The sequence below is a fragment of the Cornus florida genome, unplaced genomic scaffold (assembly GCF_030987335.1).
Source record: "Cornus florida cultivar Cherokee Brave unplaced genomic scaffold, ASM3098733v1 CherokeeBrave_3.0.0_Hap2_Chr05, whole genome shotgun sequence".
Taxonomy (NCBI): Eukaryota; Viridiplantae; Streptophyta; class Magnoliopsida; order Cornales; family Cornaceae; genus Cornus; species Cornus florida.
Window position 1 is genome coordinate 71302906 of NW_026775575.1, and position 19536 is coordinate 71322441.

The 19536-nt window shown below is 36.8% G+C and overlaps 1 protein-coding gene across 1 annotated transcript; it reads right to left on the reverse strand.

Moving 5' to 3' along the window:
* Positions 1 to 18287: 18287 nt before the first annotated feature.
* LOC132309452 (protein FAR-RED IMPAIRED RESPONSE 1-like) lies at positions 18288 to 19532 on the reverse strand. Its single transcript, XM_059807759.1, has 3 exons — positions 19233 to 19532; positions 18477 to 19184; positions 18288 to 18395 (listed from the first exon to the last, which is right to left on the reverse strand). Exons 1-3 carry the CDS (start codon positions 19530 to 19532, stop codon positions 18288 to 18290), a joined length of 1116 nt encoding a protein of 371 aa, XP_059663742.1.
* Positions 19533 to 19536: the final 4 nt, after the last annotated feature.

Sequence of the window (19536 nt, forward strand, 5' to 3'; positions counted from 1 at the left end):
ATATGAATGCGGTGCATACAAATGGAGGGGTCAATTCCTTTCAAATCTGCCACTATCCAACCAATAGCTTTTTTATGCTCTTGGAGCACCGCTAAAAGGTTGGTCTCTTGGTCTTTTTGAAGGTCCGAGGCAATGATGACCGGAAGGGTTTGCTTTGGACCAAGGAACACATACTTGAGATGGGCCGGGAGCGGCTTAAGCTCAAGTTGTGGCGGAGATAGCAATGATGGGACCGGAGGAGTAGTGGAAAGTTGGGGAAGTGGTTCTTTTGGAATTTTTCAAGGAGGTACATCCATGATAGCATTAATATCAAGCAAGGAATTGACTTCTTGAATAGCTTGATCAACATCAAAGTTTGAGAAGTCAAAATGGGACAAGCAAGTTTCAAGAGGATCTTTGTTTACAATGAAGGGGAGAGATTCTTCGATCACTTCATCAATGACATCCACAAGAAAACAATCATCCTCATTGGAGGGATGTTGAGTTGCATGAAAGATGTGGAGTTTGACTTGCATGTTTCCAAAAGCAATGTCCATCACCCCGGTTCGGCAATTAATTGATGCATTAGCCGTGGCTAAAAATGGCCTACCAAGGATCACGGGAATGTGCTTTTTTGGGTCATGGACCGGTTCCGTATCAAGAACCACAAAATCTACCGGGAAGTAGAATTTGTCCACTTTGATGATAACGTCCTCGAGAATACCCCGTGGATGCTTGACCGATCTATCGGCAAGTTGCAAAACCACGGAAGTCTGCTTAAGATCTCCCAAACCAAGTTGTAGGTAGACTGAATATGGAATTAAATTCACACTAGCTCCTAAGTCAAGGAGGGCCCTCTCGATTTTTCTGTCACCAATGACGCAAGAGATTGTGGGGGCACCCGGATCCTTATACTTCGGAGGAGTGCTGTGCTGAATGATAGCACTAACATTTCCGGTCAACCTCACCTTTTTTGGCAAATGATTTTTAGAAGTGTGCTTTTGAGTGCACAAATCTTTGAGAAATTTTGCACAGGGAGGGATTTGCTTGATAGCATCCAAGAAGGGCAAGTTAATCTTCACTTGCTTGAAAACTTCCCACATGTCTTGAATTTTACAATTCTTGTTCCCAAAATGTGTTGACTCTTGAAGACGTTGAGGAAACAGAACTTTTGGCTCATAAGTAGTTTCCACATTTGGGGTGACATGTGTGGGATTTCCGTGAATGGTATTTGGACAAGAATTTGGATTGGAAGAGCTTGGATTTGGATTTTTCAAAGGAGAAACTTCCTCACTTTTGTCTCCATCGACCTTGTTGTCGACCACTTTACCACTCCGAAGGGTAGTGATAGCTTGAACATGCTCAAGACTCGGCCCACTCGGAGAAGGGGTTTCGTCAATTGCATGAATCCCTCTAGGATTTTCAAATGGTTGAGCGTGAAGCTTACCCTTGTCCTTTTGGAGCAATTGGTTCACCGAATTAGCTATTTGGCCCACTTAATTTTCGAGCTTAGCTATGGATTGAGTATGGGAGTGAACCATTTGGAGAGTAGGCTGCAAAGATGTCAAGAGTTGCTTATTGGAATCCATGATTTGCTTGTTTAATGATTCCATCATTTGCTTGTTTGCAGCTACTATTTCGTCAGTTGGACACACAGGAGGTTGATTGGAAACATTTGGATTGTAAGGAGGATGGTAGCTTAAAGAGGCTTAGAAAGGCCTACCTTGATATTGAGAAGAGGGCTGATTTTGAGGCCCTTGATTTTGAAATTGGGAATTTTGTGGGGCTTGTTGCCTCCATGAAAAATTTGGATGGTCCCTCCAACCCAGATTATATGTATTGGAATACGGGTTATGCCCGGGCCTTGAGAACATGGCATTAGCTTGCTCTTGGTTGGGATTGGGAAATTGCTCCGGTGTGGGGCAATCTTCCGAGAGATGGAATGGACTAGTACATGAAGTACAAACCGAACTTGCCGAATTTTGAGACAATGAAGGAGGAAGATGTGGTGCCATCAATTGGTAGAATTTATGAGATATGGCATCCATTTGAGATGATTCCTCCCTTATTGATTTTAGTTGACACGGGTTGGTGTTCTTTGTATTGGTTGAGGTCGGAGCCCTACGAGAATTATGTTGAAGTGAATTTTCGCTTAAATTCTCTAGTAGGGTCCAAGCCTCATCCGCGTTCTTGGACATGAACATCCCACCACAAGAAGAATCAACCATGAATCTATGGGTTTCGGTCAAGCCGGCATAGAAAGCTTGCACTAATTGCCATTTTGGGATCAAATGATGAGGACATTTCCGAAGAAGATCTTGTAGCCTTTCCCAAGTCTCATGGAGTTGTTCTCCATCAATTTGAGAAAAGCTTAGAATGGAACGCCTTATTTTGTTGGTTTTACTCACCGGATAATACTTCTTAAGGAATTCTTGTTGCAATTGAGCCCAAGAAGTAATGGAATTGGGAGCGAGGGAGTTCAACCAATATTTTGCCCTATCCTTTAGGGAGAATGGGAAAAGATGGAGATGGAGTGCATTGTCCGGAAAACCTCTCAACCGGATGGTCGAACAGATTTCAAGGAACTCATCAAGATGCTTATATGGATCTTCATTATCAAAGCCATGAAAGGATGGAAGCATTTGGATGGTGCCTTATTTGATCTCATATTGAGCTGCATCGATGTTTGGCATTACTATGCAAGAAAGAGAAGCATAGGTGGTAGGGATGAAATGATCTCTAAGAGTCATTGGCTCGATATTAGGAATTTTAGCCCTTTCATTCCCCGGATTTCCTATATTATCTCCCATTGTATTAAATTCAGTTTCAAGATCCCTTGTAAGAGTAGATTCCCTAAGGTTTCTTCTAAGAGTTTTTTCAAGAGAATTGATATCAATGGGCGAATCGATTGTGGGTAGAGAGAGTGACCTACGACCGAACATCAACCGCACAGCATATAATCAACAAAGCAATTCATTATCCACAACTCCACATACGATGTTCCCTTTCTCCTCAATTTTCAAGACAGAAATTAAATGGCCACGACAAGGACCGATGCTTGAACACGAAATTAAAACAATAATATAGCCATAACAAGGGCTTGCAAATAAGTTAACTACTTCTAAGCTTAACACATGCACAATATATAACAATGCGAAACTAAAAAGTCAAGAAGCTTACCTAGGGTCCTCTAGACTTACACTTTGCTAGCGTTCCCACGGCGAGAGTCGAGTCCCTAGAATCTTACAACACGAAAATGGTTAAACCACACGAAAAATATGCACAAAACACAATATGCACAATCAAACTAAATTTAACCCTAAACTTTGGTTGCTAAACCATTTGCAATCCCCGGCAACGGCGCAAAAAATTGATCGGTTGGTCAATTAACATCAACCTTCACAATAGCACGAATCATTGTAAAATAGGGCTATTGGTCGGGTAAGTCGAACCACTGGGACTGCGCTAGTCTAATACAACCTAAATGTCTAGAATCATTCTAGAATGATGAGGGAGGTTTATAAAAGGTTTGTGTGTTTGTCACTAAACTAAGAAATTGAAATGCATAAAACAATAAATTACAATTAAATTAAAGGAAGTGAGATACATGTAGAAAATACTAGGAAGATGAATCCACACTGCACCCTAAGTACATGCTAGACTAAGGCTAAATTGGGGAGGTACAATGTATAAAATGGTCATGGAATATATAGCAACACTATGTTACCATACACTCTTGGAAAAGTTCATTAAATCATTAAACAAGAATAATCCCTCAAAAATTCATACATTTGAGCTACCTAAACTAAAGTGTAGCCCTCAACATATTTACTCAAGCAAGAACTATCAAGTTTATAACCAAATGATAAAGCACATGAGGTAGGAAACTAGCATAACCCATCAAAGGAAATTCCTAAGCAATGGACTATCCATTTTTCTAACAACATGCCTTGAAAACAAATCATAGTTTGATTCCCATTGTCACTATGAGAATGCAAGCAATAAGATTAATACAAAGATCATTAAGACAAGCAAAAGAAACTCGCATTAATCATTTAAAAGTGTTAGAATTCATTACATGAGATGATATGCTCTAACTATGAAAATGCCAAAAGTATACATCATAATCCCTAACATAGCATAATCTAAAACATGAACAACAAGGGGAGGCTTCATCACCTCCCTAGGTGTGGTTTAGTTACCCATGACTACAAGGAATGAAGAAGAAGAAGAAGCCTCCATCTCCATTTTCGAGCTCCTACTGTAGCACTCAAGAACACCACCCTTTCTTTTTTCTCCTCTCTCTCCTCTAATCTTGTAAATGTGACATATATCTTGTTTGTGTGGTTCCCCTCCTTTGTATAGACATCTCCCTCGACCAAACAAGGCACAGAAATCCACCAAAAGACATCTCCAACCAACCCATAAAGATAGAAATCAGAAATGAGGGAAACAAGGTGCAAGTGGGCTGAAGTGATGGTTTCCGGAGAGTATTCTGCCCATTGTTCGAGCGCTCAAACTAAGCACTTCGAGCGCTCGAAGTCAACTTACTCAGCTTTGAGATGCTTTGGTAAAATGGCCATAACTTTCTGCTTCGAAATCCAAATAATGAATCGTTTGAAGATTTGGAAATCTAATTCAAAGCTCTAAGTACGCCATGTTTTAATGGAAGTCCAGTTCTCAAGTTTGTTGGGTCTAAAATGAAGAGCAAAGTCAAACTTCACTGCTACCAGGCTGTTCTGTGTACCTTTGGTAAAAATGACATAACTCTTTGCTCCGAACTCCAAATGAGGCAAACTTTATGTCTATGGAAAGCTGACTCATAGCCCTTCATATTTCATGTTTTACTAAAGACCAAATTTGCATATAAAAAGGGTCATAATTGGAGGCCAAAGTCTGATGGAAAATGAATCGGCGCCCGCGCTGTTACGACCTTGCACCAATTTGCTACTTGCAACCTGAAATGATTTGGCTCGGCCCGAAGACGCAGCAATTCTTCCCAGAACTTTTTGTATAGAGCGTCATGAGTCCCATGGATCATTAATCTTGGCCAAAATGAAGGTCCTTGGCAACGGCGTGCTTTAATTCTTTAAGAACGCGTCAAAGCATCTCTTTAACTCTCTTTGGGGAACCAACCTGAAAATAAACAAAAGCATGCAAATGAAGCTAATCGATATAAAATAATCAAATAATGGACTTAACTAATGCAAATAAGGGCGCTTGAATATGCAATAGTCGGCGCTTATCATAATGCAAACAATATACCAATTCCTAAAATAACTATATACATATATTTAGAGTCCCTTTCCTCCAATTCCATCAATAAAAAAATATATATATATTGAAATGCCACTCCAATACTAAGTCCCATACTCCTTTATAAGGAACATAATCTAATTAAATCAATTTACAGTCCATGAAATACAGCTGAAATCAAAAGTCCATAATTTACTACATTATACAAATTATACTAAAGTTTTACAGAATAGTCAAAATTTACATTTCCAAAATATTAAAGTTGTAAAACAAAAATAGTAAAATATAAATTTCCAATCCCGTCTAAACTTGTGGTGGATGGTCGTTCGCCACCTCCTTTCCGTGTCCTGAAAAATATTAATAATAAGGGATGAGCAAAATTGCTCAGTAGGTGGTGCCTAAGACACACCTCTTGTGACCTCGTGAATCCAAACAATGAATAGGAATAAAGGATGGGGGTCATGCTATGCCGGGAAATAATACAACATTAATTCCAATTTTTAAATAAACAATGCCGTGCCATGATATTCGATGCAATGTATGTCGCTCCCCACTTTCAAAATCCAAATCCATCACTTTTCAAACTATTAATATAACCAGTCTGTTGGTGACTCCGTAGTGACACGAGAGAAGGATTGGCTACTGTCCTGTGACGGCCCAAGGTTTTTCAACCCGGTGCGTCAGTAATGAATAGAAAGATGACCCGATAACGGATCTGAATTGCGGAAGCAAAAGATGAAATGACATCCCTAAGGACACAACATGTTTCTAAGACACCAAAGAGACCCTCAATGAGATCATGGAACCCAAAGAAAACAAATGCGGAAACAAGATCTCAAAAATGGACAAAAGGAACCCAAGGGTAAAATGGTCATTTCCATCCTAAAACTGAGTACTACCAAGCACACCGTTGGAAAGACAATGAAAATACAACCCTTCAAACCTCGAATTCTCCTCATTTCAAAAGACAACAACGGGATTAAACTAGCATACATGTGATATAAATGTACATGGCACTTGGCCTCATGTTATGCTTACAAAATAGATATCTTCAAGTGTTCTTAGATATACATTACACATCAAGGAAGCCATCTTAGCTTCTACAATACCATACATCCATGGTATACAAAATTAACATCCAAAAAGGAAGGCATGCTAAACAAGTGCATGTCAATATACAAAAATGCTTCAAATAACTCAAAATCTTCTAAGGATGATGAACATCCAAGAACATGGTCTCTTTACCTGAAAAATAACCCAAACCACTAGGGTGAGTAATCAAGTTACTCGTAGGAGAAGCATATGCGTATACCTTAAAGTTTCACTATCATTGCACGATTAATATAGACGAATACAAGGGAGCATTCCACTTAGCGTCTATGTTCAAGGTGTTCTAAGGGATCATCTTAAGCTAACTTAAATGTTTATTAGCAACACAATATCAAAATGGATGTACTTAGCAACATCAAACCGCATATAACAAAATTTACAGGTTACAAATAGCATTGATTGTCAACTTGGAAATGAATGCGAAATCAAAAAAAGTAGAATCCTTGGACACCTAAGCTCGGAATTCTGCCGAGACCTCAACGGTTATTCCGGGCATTAACCCACAGGGAAGACCACCCTAAGTGCACACTATCTCGATTGGGGAGAACTCATACCTCCCGCACTAGAGCCAAACTCTAGCCATGTTACTAGTAACCATGTCCCAAGAGAATCCAAAGTATATATCAAGTTCAAAACTTATATATAGATAACAAGGCATATAAACCACCTTCTATGCACAAGTACTTTGAAACCATACAAACTATGTCTTAGGATTCCAAGTCTAGAATGACATGATAGATGACAAGTTCTTAACATGATATTATGCACAAAACAATATCATTAACTTATCAATTTAAGCATGCCTCAACAATAAGCCATATATACTAAATGTTTGCATTTTAGCAAATAGCTTCTAAAATAATCATGATTATCAATAGTAATATACTAGAATGTAGGATTTCCATCACAATAGCATAGTAACTCAAATCATTAAGAATTCTATACAACTTCAACAATCCTACTCAAGATATATACACATCATACATGCTTGATCAATGAAATCCTAAGTCAATCATAAGGATTTCCTATAGTATGCAATACTACAATTCTAAAAGCATGTATACAATATATATTAAACCCCAAAGGATTTCAAAACACTTAGAAAATAAACATACTACCACCCCTACCTCAATAAAGAATTGTATCTCCATAATCCAAGCAACCAAGCACTAAATGGAAAACAAGCTTAGGGTTAATGAAGAGGAGAATGAGAGGAAACTTTTACTAGTTAAGGTTCTTAGCCTAAGATGAATGGAAGGGCACCAAAATTGAAGAAGAAAGCTATTAACCAAGCTTTTCTCCAATGGTGGCTAGGTTAGAACTTTGAAGAACTAAGGAAAATGAAGAGGATAAGTGAAAAAATGGTGAGTGGAAGGGCTAGAGATCCTCCACTCACTATGTGCTCTTACACTACCTCTCACACACACACAATGCAAGACTAGATCATGGCCTTACACTTGTCACTAATCCAATGCCTCTTCCAAGACTTAATCCTAAGCTTACACTTGTCAACAATCCAATGCCTCTTCCAAGACTTAATCCTAAGCTTACACTTGTCAACAATCCAACATGTGCACCAATCTAAGGCCAACACATGGATGAATCTCCACCCACCAAATGTCAAAAGATCATGGTGCCAAGTCCCTTCACCTAAACGCCAACAAATGGCTCCATGAGAGTGTGACACTTGTCACACCTTCCAAAAATTACAAAATGGTCCTTTTTAAAAATAAATTGCAAAAAGGTCCCTCAAACGAAAAATAATAATTTTGCATAATTACACTAAAATCCCAAAAGTTATGTATAATTACACTAAAGTAAGCATTCATGCCCTTTATGAAAAATAAAAGCAACTAGTATGCTTTTCAACAAAAGTGAAAATACTAATGTCATGAAAATCAAGTATCATGAATGCATGCAAAACCGGAATCAAATCCGAACACCCGAAGTGAGGTTAAGCGAGGAAAAACGATAAACGAGTAAAAGACGAAAAAAAGAAAATCACCAAAAAAGAAAAAGGAGGAAAAAGTCCGGGTCATTACATGTTCCTAACCCTTGGTACCCCCGCGGCGTCATTTGGGCCAGATAGCTCAACCATGCTAAGGTGTTTTCCCTAATTCCCTTTAGGTTACATTAACACACCCGCCCTTTGGTGACTCCGCGGCGACCGGGTTTTTCTCAAAACCATTTAATCAATATTTCTTCCCAAAAATCCCTTCATTTTTTTTTCTAAATAATTTCCTTTCATTCATACCCAATGAAATACATACATGTCTCATACTTTCAATGCTATGATAATAAGGGATTTTCATACAACACAATTAAGCATGCTTTACAATAATTCTAAGAAAATTACATATGCTTCCATATATCATTTCTAGCAATTTATCAGCATAATAAACATAGAAAATCAACACTTAGGCATGTTTTTCATACAAATCAACTAATACATAAAATCAAGAACTTTGTACACCACAATTAAATCATCTAGGGATAATCAACACCAATTAGATATGCTAACAACAATTATCAAGAGATTTACTCACATAGGTATAAGAAAACATGAATTAGAGACCCCTACCTCAAGGAGGATGAAAAACTTCCAAAATGGGTCTCAAAACCGTAATCCCTAAAGTGCACTAAAGCTGAAATTGCTTATATGGATGTGAAGATCTCACTGTGCTCTTCGAATTGCTGCAAACAGCTTCCAAAAATTCCAAGTAATGAAGAAGGAATCTATGTTTAAAGTTTGAAGTAAAAAGAAAAAGAAAAAAAAAAGTGAGAGAGTGAGAGAGAGGAACCAGCGGGAGAGAGAATGTGAAGACGGGAAATGTGAGATCAATGTGACCTCTTGACCACTTAAAGTGGTAGTGGGCCCCACCTCAAAATAATTTATTTTCCTTTTTTCTTTTATTTCCATTTTACACCACACACAAACACATATACACATTTAATTCACAATCACTTTAAACATAATAAATAAAATAAATGTGATGCAAATGGACCCAACTAAAATCCCCGTGTGCAACAATTCTGGTAGCGGGTCCCACACGGGACCATCCGGCCCGAAAAGCGAAAAAAATGAAAAAATGACAACTTTGCATTTCAAAGAGTCCTAAACTCAATGAAATGCCCCAATCAATTCTCAAACATAGCTAGCACACTCCACAGTGTCCGGTACGCAAAACTGCAAAAGACGAAAATGCCCTCGCAATGACAAAATTCTGAAAAATGGAGAAATGATAAAAAATGGAAACATCACAGTTTAAATTGCTGTTAATTTCTGGTTTTTGGAAGTAGTTTTTTGTTCTTCTATTTTGTTGATGTTCAGAATAATGGATATCACTATGTTTATTTGTTGAAGGATCTTTCCTCTTATGTGCTGGCAGATTGTACTGGTTTAATAAAATTTGAGTTAGGAAAAAAAAAAATTCTCCAACCAGGAATGTGAACTGTATTAGGCAGGCATGCCAAAGAACTCGTTGTAAGACCCCCATTGTGTAATCCATTAAACTTCTTCAAACTCCATGGTCGATCATCTGTTTGCAGCATTTCAATGCAACAATATATGTGGCTGGTCTTTCTTAAAGAGCTGTACCCTGGATTCCATCATGACCCAAAGCTTTTCTGAGTTTAACCAATAAAGCTCTTGATATTAATCTTCGAAGTGAAGCACGAGCTGTAGTAATCCCTAGGTGGGATGAACATGAATTTCTATAGCTTACGAATTTTCAAACTGACCATTCTCTCTTTTAGTTGTTTGGAGAGCAATAACTTTTTTATCAGAGAATTGTAGTTTTAAGATTGCTTTCGAAAGAACAAATGTCTGGTGATATAACTATAATCATGTGCTCCTGAAATCTCCTTTTTGATAGTTATATATACTCTCCTAACTCTCAATTTTTTATTGTAGTGTTAGGTCATCATTAATAAGAAAGATTAGAACTTATTAGGTGATGGACCATATTATTTGGTCATCTTTGTAAAATCTGAAATTCATTTGACAAGCTTCACCTGTGTGGACTTATTTTCTGTTCAATTGAAACCATCAAAAGTCGAGTTTTCCCATTTCAATAATGACTTTAGTGAAGGTTATGCATTTCAAAATTAAAATGACATGCTCAATGATGAAAGATAAGTATAATGATGTTGGGGCCTTTTTATTTTCATGAAAGAACCGGAATTACAATCCAAAATCAGAGCCCTCTCAACATCAGAAGGAAAAACCTCAATTTCACTCCGCATCAGTTTATTTATTTATTTTTTTTCATTTTCCTATATATTTTTTTTGTTATAAAATAATAATCACAAGAATAACAATATTAATATGTAATGACCCAAAAATTCTACTAAAATCCATGACTTATTCAAAATCAAATACATCAAAATACACCCAGGAACAAACAAAATCCCTTTTTTTTTTTACGAAGTCAATTTCCTCAAATATACAAAAAAAATCTCCAAATAAATAAAATAAAATCCTACAACGCCGACTCTTCAGCCTAAGCCCGAATGTAGCAATCCCCGTTTATCTTCGGTACCTGAAACTAGAGAGTGGTGAGACAAAAAGTCCCAGTACGCAAAACCATAACAAGAATTTCATAGAGGTTTAATAAAATAGCTTCACAAAATGTACATACACAGGTGAGTATATATACAAAATACATGTGAATTTAATAAAAAATATTAATAAAATCATTTGAAGCAAAATCACTCCAAGCCATTCAAGGTATAAAGAACCCTACATTGAAAAAAATTAATTCCCCACTGGATCATCAAAACTCCAAGCTCCATGACCTCCTCTGTAGACTCCCGGACCTCTCTGTCTTTCCTCAATCTCGGCTCCTCTCTATTTCCTCTTTCTAAATCTTTATTCTGTCATTGAATGCTCACCAAGTCACAAGAACGCACCCAATATATAGACACAATTCACACTGCACCATGCCATTATCAAATCAAATTGTAATAGTCAAAAGAAATCATCATAGTAGACCCCACCAACCCATCTTATCTTACTTAACCATTTTCTTATTATTTCTATCAGACAAATAGTACACTTGTTAGAATATCATCACGTGAACTAAGCCAAACCAAATGCCTTTGGTCCAAAAGTCACACCTAGTGGGATCCACCCCACTTAACCTTTCTTTTCCATATCTTTTCATTCCTTTTTATACAAATAACACACTCTTTCCAAACACATCTGACAATCGACGTGAATAACCCAAAAAGAATCCTATCTGCTAGAACTATTTTTTCTTTGTTTTTCCTTTTTCTCTTCCATTTCGGTGGCACATCACCTCCACCTTCAGACACAAAATAAATAAATAAATAAATATATATCACACACACACACACACACACACACACACACACACATATATATATATATATATATATATATATATATATATATATATATATATATATATAAAGAAAACCAACTAAATCAAACCCATGGAACTCGCCAAATACACCATTTCAATTTCTTTCTTCTTTCATTCCTCATTACTTCACTGCCTCACCTATCCCATCTGAGACTTAACATCTATACATATATGGATCCGAATCTGCTCCAGTGCACCCCTCACTGGAGCAGATCCAGTGCACATCCAAGGGCTGAGGTGAAACCACCTCAGCCCATTTGGCACGTCACCACCCAATCAGCACCCAGTCAGCATTTACCCAAAAAAATTACTGATATACTATTTTCATTTACCACATGTACGAATACCCCATACACTTATACTAATACACCATACACTTATACATTATATAGCCTCAAAATACATAATTTACAATTACATTTAATATTTTTATGTTAAAAACTACCTTTCAGTTTACCTTTGGGGGTAAAATTAGAGAACCATAATCTCTCTCCTCTGCTCATCGTCTTCTTCGCGCCCTGTGAAGCCGAATTCCACTGTTCTTCTTCCTTCCAACTCCTGTAGTCTCCTTTTCATCTTCGTCTTCGTCTAAAGTTGGAAATTTAAAAATTTAATGGCTAGGTTAAAATCTATAGTGAGGAAGAAATCCAATAAACGTACATCCCAGGTATCTAAGAAGAAGAAGTCAATTTCTACCAATGACGCTAGAACAGAAAACGTCTCACATGAAGGACAAACCTCAGGTGAAGGACGAAACAGTGTTGGTATTTCTGGTGGCAAGCAGGATTTGGTGAACCGGCCTCCTACAGTGTTCTTAATGTATAGGTAAACATTGATTATGTATCGGTTTGTTTGTTTTAGGGCTTAAAAATTTATTTAAGATTTTATGGTTTGGAATGGTGAAATTGAGTTTTGGAAGTTAATTTATTAAACGTGTTAGGCAAATATTATGATGGTATATGCAATTGATATATGATACATGTGTTAAAAAGTTATGATAATAATAATTTGTTGTTTCTGAATATGAAATCTTTCTATATATAGTGAAAGTGTTTGTGCTTGTGATTATTAATTTAGGAATTGTGAGATTGAGTTGTGGAAGTTAATTTTTTTAAGTTGTTAGGTCAATATGTTGATTCAATAAAAATAATAAGTTAATTTCATACATGATACATGTTTAGATAAGTTGTGAGCATAAGAAATTGATCTGTCCAACTTTTGTATTGCATTGCGTTACAAATAGTAGGTGATGAAATATGCAAATCTTCATACATATATGTTGAAGTATTTGTGGTTCCTATTATTAATTTATGAATCGTGAAACTGAGTTGGGGTAGTCAATTGTTTTAATGTATTGGAAAAATATGTTGATGCAATATACAATTCATACATGATACATGTAAAAATAAGTTATGATAATACGCAATGCATACATGAAGGGCCAAGTGCATTAGAAAGTACCAGCAAGAGCACTCAAAACATGACAGGTTACCGAAGGTAGTGATGCTGGCGGTGCACAAATCTGCTAGACAGACATGGAATGCAAAGTCTGCTACTGATAAGAGCCATGGATCAAGGAGTGTATAAGACAAAAGGAAGAGTACGACAAGCTTCCTGAAGAAAGAAAGGCCCCAAAAAAAGAAAGGTTGATTAAATTTTAATGTAAATATTTTATTTGATGACGAAACCCAGAATGTATGCATGATGTGTTATAATCATATGCCTTCGAAACAGAAGAAAAAGGAAAAGATCAATCGGACCCAAGGTGCCTGGCATAGATGCTCTCTTTCCAAGTTCCACAAAGCAGTGTCACAGTTTGATGAGGAAAAGATAAAGGCCGTTGAGGAGCTTGGATTTGGAAAATTTCTGGAACTTAAATGTTCTTTTTTGCCCCAGGAGTTATATATGTATTTAATAAAAAAAATTTTGACTCTGAAAAATGTTGTATAAAAGTTGAGGACATAGGTTATATATCCATCCATTCAGCTGATATACACTCGATCCTTAGCATACCATTTGGTGTTCCAAAAGTGCCGAAAAATAATCAGTATCTTAATTCTAAGTAGATAGATAAAGGTGGTTATAAGGAAGCTGGTCGAATGCACCAAGATGTATTGTTAGAGCAGGTTTTAACAGTAAAGGGAATGGATGAATTCAAGCGAGCATTTGTGCTCTTTGCTTGCAGTACTGTACTTAGTCCCACCGGTCGTAATAATTGTCAATGGGGCTAGTTGAAAACTGTAGATGATGTGAATGCAATTAACAGTTACAACTGGTGCGGATATGTCCGTGATTGTTTGGTGAGAACCCCTGAACCATCTGGAGACAGGAAGCTGAAAAAGTCATACGGTGGTTGTATGATTTTTTTGTAGGATCCTTGGTTATGATTTTTGTACATTTGCCTTTACAATGTGTGTGAATTACATATTAATTTTATGAAATAGAAGAAATATTTACTTTAATTATTGGTCCTTTAAATCAGTTGCCTTATCTGATGCATTGTGATACTCAATACTGAGCTTGTCCTGAGGGAGATATTAAAAGCTTTGGTTTTTGGACATCAGAGGTTGTACGATCACGAATCAGATGGGAGATGGGTAACGGAGGTTTTGGACATGAATAGGTAATTATTTTTGTCATGTATGGACAAGTCTATTTAAGAATAGTATTTTGTATTGTTAAAAATAGTTATCTATATATATATATTATAATTTGATGATAGACTAGTGTTAGCTGAATATGGAATGGAAATAGTTGATCCCTCTGAAGCCGAAGACATGTAGCAGCAGCAGTAGTGGTAATGATGTGCTAGCCGAAGATGGTTTTGGCCCTTCTTTAAACATTGATTTTGATGATTATCATTTTTCTTACTCGGATGTGGAGGTAATTGTGTTGTAAAATACATTTTCTCTATTTACAGGATATGTTTGCAAAAGTTATGTGAACTAATTGTCCTTATTTTTCGCAGGCTTGCATAGCTAAAGTGCGAGTGGACATACAAATAGCTGAATGCAATGTATTAAAATCCAAAAGAAGCCTAACAAAAATGTTATCTACCTTTAAGAAGCGGGACATGCGAAAAAAAGCAAGACTGTCAAGGGAGAACAAAGAGAAGAATGATGGGTTGGGTGGACAACCAAGTGATGTAGATGGTAATGATGATGATGTTAACTGTTTTGAGGAATCAAGTGGGGATGAAGAAGTTCATGATGAAGAAGTTGAGGGTGAAGAAAGTGAGGATGAAGAAGTTGAGGGTGAAGAAACTGATGGTGAGAATGAGGAAGCTGATGATAAAGAAAGTGATAGAGATTCTGCGGATGGCAATGAGGCCAGTGAGGAAGGTGAGGATGAAGAAAATGATAGAGAGTCTGGCAATGGCAATAAAAGAAGCAAAAATGAAGAAACTGATCAAAGAAGTGAGGAAGAGTGCAATGATGATGATGAGCAGGAGCAGGGTGAAAAGAATGAGAGCTATTCTACTCCAACTCACAGTCTATTGCTAAGTACTGAGGAAAATAATAAGTTGAATGCTGCTATTGCAGCCAGTTGTCGAGACAGTGAGTTAACAGAGAATGAAAGACTTGTAAAGGTTGCAAGGGGGAAGAAGAAAATAAAAAGTTGCGGATATGCTTACGCTTACTATGTAAAGAAAAACAATAAAATGGTTCGTCTCACCAAGGAGCAGAAAATGTTGTTGACATATATGGGAAAGTTTGATGGACATAGTTCGTAAGTTTTTTAATGCACACTTTTCATCTTCTGCATTACATATAATTGCGTTTAAATAATTATTGCATTTTTTTATATGTAATGTGCGAGCATGATACTTAATTTACAAGCATTGTTGTTAAATATCTCTTCAGTGAAATAATCGGTTCCATGTTTGGTTGCACTATAAGTCGTTATCAGATTCAAAGTATATTCCATGATAGGTGGTTGTCCGATGATGTGAGTTGAATGAATTTCGCACATTACTAATGCATAGTTGTGGTTGTTGATGGTATACAAATTGAATTTATCTAAATTAAATGTATTTATTTAAAGGTGATTAATTTCTTTGGGAATATACTAAACATGAAGGAAGGACCTGCTGGGGAAAAGTACTGCTTTAGTAGTAGAGCGATACAGTTCATAACTGATTTCAATGTGATGAAGATAAAGATTAAAGCTCGACGCTAGCCTGTCCTATAGCAAGTCTGGTCAAAATACATTAAGGATTCTGAGATGACTTTTCTTCCACGTCCCATGCAAGCGCAGTTGGTGAGTATGTCTTTTATTTATTGGATATAAATTTTTAAACCTTGGTTTTTTTATGATTAACTTTATACTGATCTTGGTGCAGTTATTATTCCCGTCATGCATAGATGGGCATTGGTTATTGTTTGTGGTAAACCATCGCAAGCGAAGGGTGGATTACATTTGTTCAAAGGGAAAAACCCATACATGTAAAGGATATGTTAATTTGTTGGTACGTATATGCAGTTTCAGTTGATATAAAGAATTTTTAGTGGCAATATATTTTAAAAAAACTTGCTTTGATCAACAGAAAGAGTTTGCTGGGATTGTGGTTGGTGAAGATTTGACAAAATATCGTACATATATACCAAAGAAAATACCCGAGCAACCTGGCAGGTATGTATAATTGAATGTGTGTTTCATGTAAACATGAGGTTATATGGTTTTGGCAGGTTAGTTGTAAGCCAATTGTAATACAGTTGATCGGTTTGACTTGGTTTTGTATTTTCGTTTCAGTGAATCATGTGGGCTTTATGTTATGAGGTTTATGGAGGCGTGGAATGGGGAATGTTTTTCCTGTGAATTTGAACATGTAAGTAAATATGTTGATAAGTTTTACGTGCAAGTATATTTAAAGTAATTTAATTAATACTTACATTTATTCATACAATATTGATAACGTTGTAGGAAGACACAAAAGCAATGCGTTTTGAGACGCTACTGCAATTGATTGATGACGATAGGAATGAAAAAAGATGTGATTTGTACTCTCTGGCGGCATCTCTTCCATGAATGAATGTAAAACAAAAAACCAATATTTGTTCATATGTTACAACGTCTCAATCATTAATACATTTTTTTAAAGTTCATTTATGTTGTCTAACTGTACACGTGTACATTATCAAATAAAATTATCTTTTAAAGTTTATTTTTGTTTTGACTTCTATTATGAAATCATTCCTACAATACATATAAATTAATTACGATAAAACATATGAAATTGTTCTGATGTTATTCCCACTAATTTAATTGGATAATAACTATTACAATAAAGGTACAACTCCACAAATTATATTTGTGACATCCACTCACATTATTTCTTTCTACCATGTCTTGGAGGTGGAATTACAAATTCATCATCTGCTGGCTCTGAAAAATCGGACATTTCTGAATCTGATTATAAGTCTGGGTCATTGAAGATGGTGGCCAACTGTTCTGCCGGATCTTTGTATGTTTCTTTAACATGTTTCACTTTCTGGAACTTACGCCATCTCATATATAGTTGCCGGATCTCGCGTTTGATTTGACCAATCACGGAATCCATATTTGATGTACCTGAGAGCTTCATTTCAAGTGAACGGGGTCTTGGAATTGACAGATCTTGCCTTCTGCTCTTTGCCACAATTACACCCCTAGCATTTGTTAACTCATTATACCTAATACGATGTTGTCGCTCACTATCTGGATCAGGCGGATGTGGAGGTGGACCGCCTTCCATAACTTTAATATCGTCTTCTACCGCACCAATATCCATGTTTAACAGTTCACCATGGAAGTGGGCATTCCATCTACCTAGGGCTCAAACAGCTTATGCATGAGTTTTGTATGGGTAATACCTTCCATCAGCATACCCTCGTGTCTGTGCCTTTGCTTCCGCCAACTTCGTGTATATACCAACATTCTGGCCCTTCACTACAAGGTAAAACCAATGGCTAGCCATTGCTTATACTTTGAAGGGCTGTCAATTTAAAAATGGGATGGGATGACTGCTATGGAGATACAGATGCCCTAAATATAGATCTGAGGCATCGCGTAGATTGAAAATAATAAGCAGGGTCTTTAATGTTCTAAACAAACCATTTAATTGCAATGAAGGCAAGGAATAAATGCTCAAATATAAAGTGTTCAATATAAAAAGGGAAGTGCAGTTCTGACTTAAATACAATATTTTTAACATAACAAATATACTGCAATAAAAGATATCATGTACAGTGACACCCCTATAATATCTTGAGCACTCAGCAAAATAAAGGAAGTGCAACCATGGCAATAACGAAGAAATCATGATGAAGTACACTTTTTGTACCCTGCTACCATATCATGGTAATTCCTGGAACCCTTGTTGCTCAAATGTAGAATTCATGTTTAGCATTTGGATCATTGGTGAGAAATTTGTGTTACGTACAACATCTACATCAACTCCCTTTTTATATCACATGCATGCAAAAATAGCTCATTAAATTTTGATTCTTAAATAATTTCATGACTTTAATTAATTTAGATGACATCACATACCTGGTTATTTAATGGAGTTATGGGCTAACCAAAATAAGTAGCCAGATAGTTATCCCATTCGTGGCCCTGTGTTGAACATGTTGGCATATAACATTCATCGGAGCAGAAAAACTCTACTGGTACTTCAGCACCCTTCACCAAAAATCAACAGTTCATCAGTACGTTAGACTATAGATCGGGTAGGGGATATATAAAACATAATACAAGACTCACATTGTTTAAAATATACGTAGGGGTTGTCGTAGTACGACTGCGACTTGGCACAATGGCCTTTCTCTTCTTCGCAGTGGCTCTCTCCAAAGCAGGTATGAGCCTATATCTTCTTCCTTTCAATGTATGTTTTGTGGCAATCCCTTTTGGAGTCAATCCTTCTATGGTTTGCGCATGAATATTTAGCTTTATATTTGTAAAGCTGTTTCCCATGGCATTGGCTCGTGCGGTTTGGTTACATGCAGGCCTAGGATTAGGTTGTGCTCCTTGAGTAATCTTCTTCAAACTTTTCACCTGCACCAAAACATTATTGAATTCCTTCTCGCTCACTGATGCAATGGCAGAAATTTCACTTAGATAACGACAAAGGATCCTGTGTTGTCGCCTAATTTCTAATCTAGGATTTGTAATAACATCGCTGCCAAGTATGTCTTCCACCCTGCCATCCTTGCCATTTCTGGTCCACCTTTTTAAAATATAGTGGCTGGGTATTTCATTGGCATACATAACATCTTTAAGGACTTTCAAAGTGTGGCTGCACTTGATACCCTCCATTTCAAATTTTCCATATGAACATGATAATAAGTCGTCATGTGTCCTTGCGACGAGCTTATGGAAGTTATCATTATAAACCGTAACTTCATATGAAAAAACCCCATTACCAAGGTTGTTGCACTTCCGGACATTTTCACTCATGCAAGCTACCATTAACTGTTCTTAAAAAAGGTCAAAGATGTTAGTAGTGTACACACATCTGACTTGATCTAAAATAGGAGACCTTGCTTTCAGCCTGGGCATCTTATGCAGCAAGTCATACTTAGCTGCATACTCCTTGTATCGCTTGTAGAACAAAAGCATTTCAAAATGCTTGAAAAACTCTGGCAGTGCATATTGTCTCGCTAAGTACTGTTTTAAGTAAGCATTGAAGCTCTCAATAAGCTGTGTGGTACGTATACCAGCCGACCACACATGTTTAACGTATGCCCTGGCCGATACATGTTTCAAACCAAATAAGTTAGCCAACCACTTGTTATTCTCTATAGCAAATTCCTTTTCCATCCAT

Excerpts from the sequence above, each read along its gene's own strand:
- LOC132309452 (XM_059807759.1), bottom strand. The coding sequence starts at position 19,532 with ATGGAAAAGGAATTTGCTATAGAGAATAACAAGTGGTTGGCTAACTTA. Across the intron at positions 19,185-19,232 it reads GGTCTCCTATTTTAGATCAA|TTAATGGTAGCTTGCATGAG; the intron begins GTCAGATGTGTG and ends TTTTAAGAACAG. Across the intron at positions 18,396-18,476 it reads CTACGTATATTTTAAACAAT|GGTGCTGAAGTACCAGTAGA; the intron begins GTGAGTCTTGTA and ends TTTTTGGTGAAG.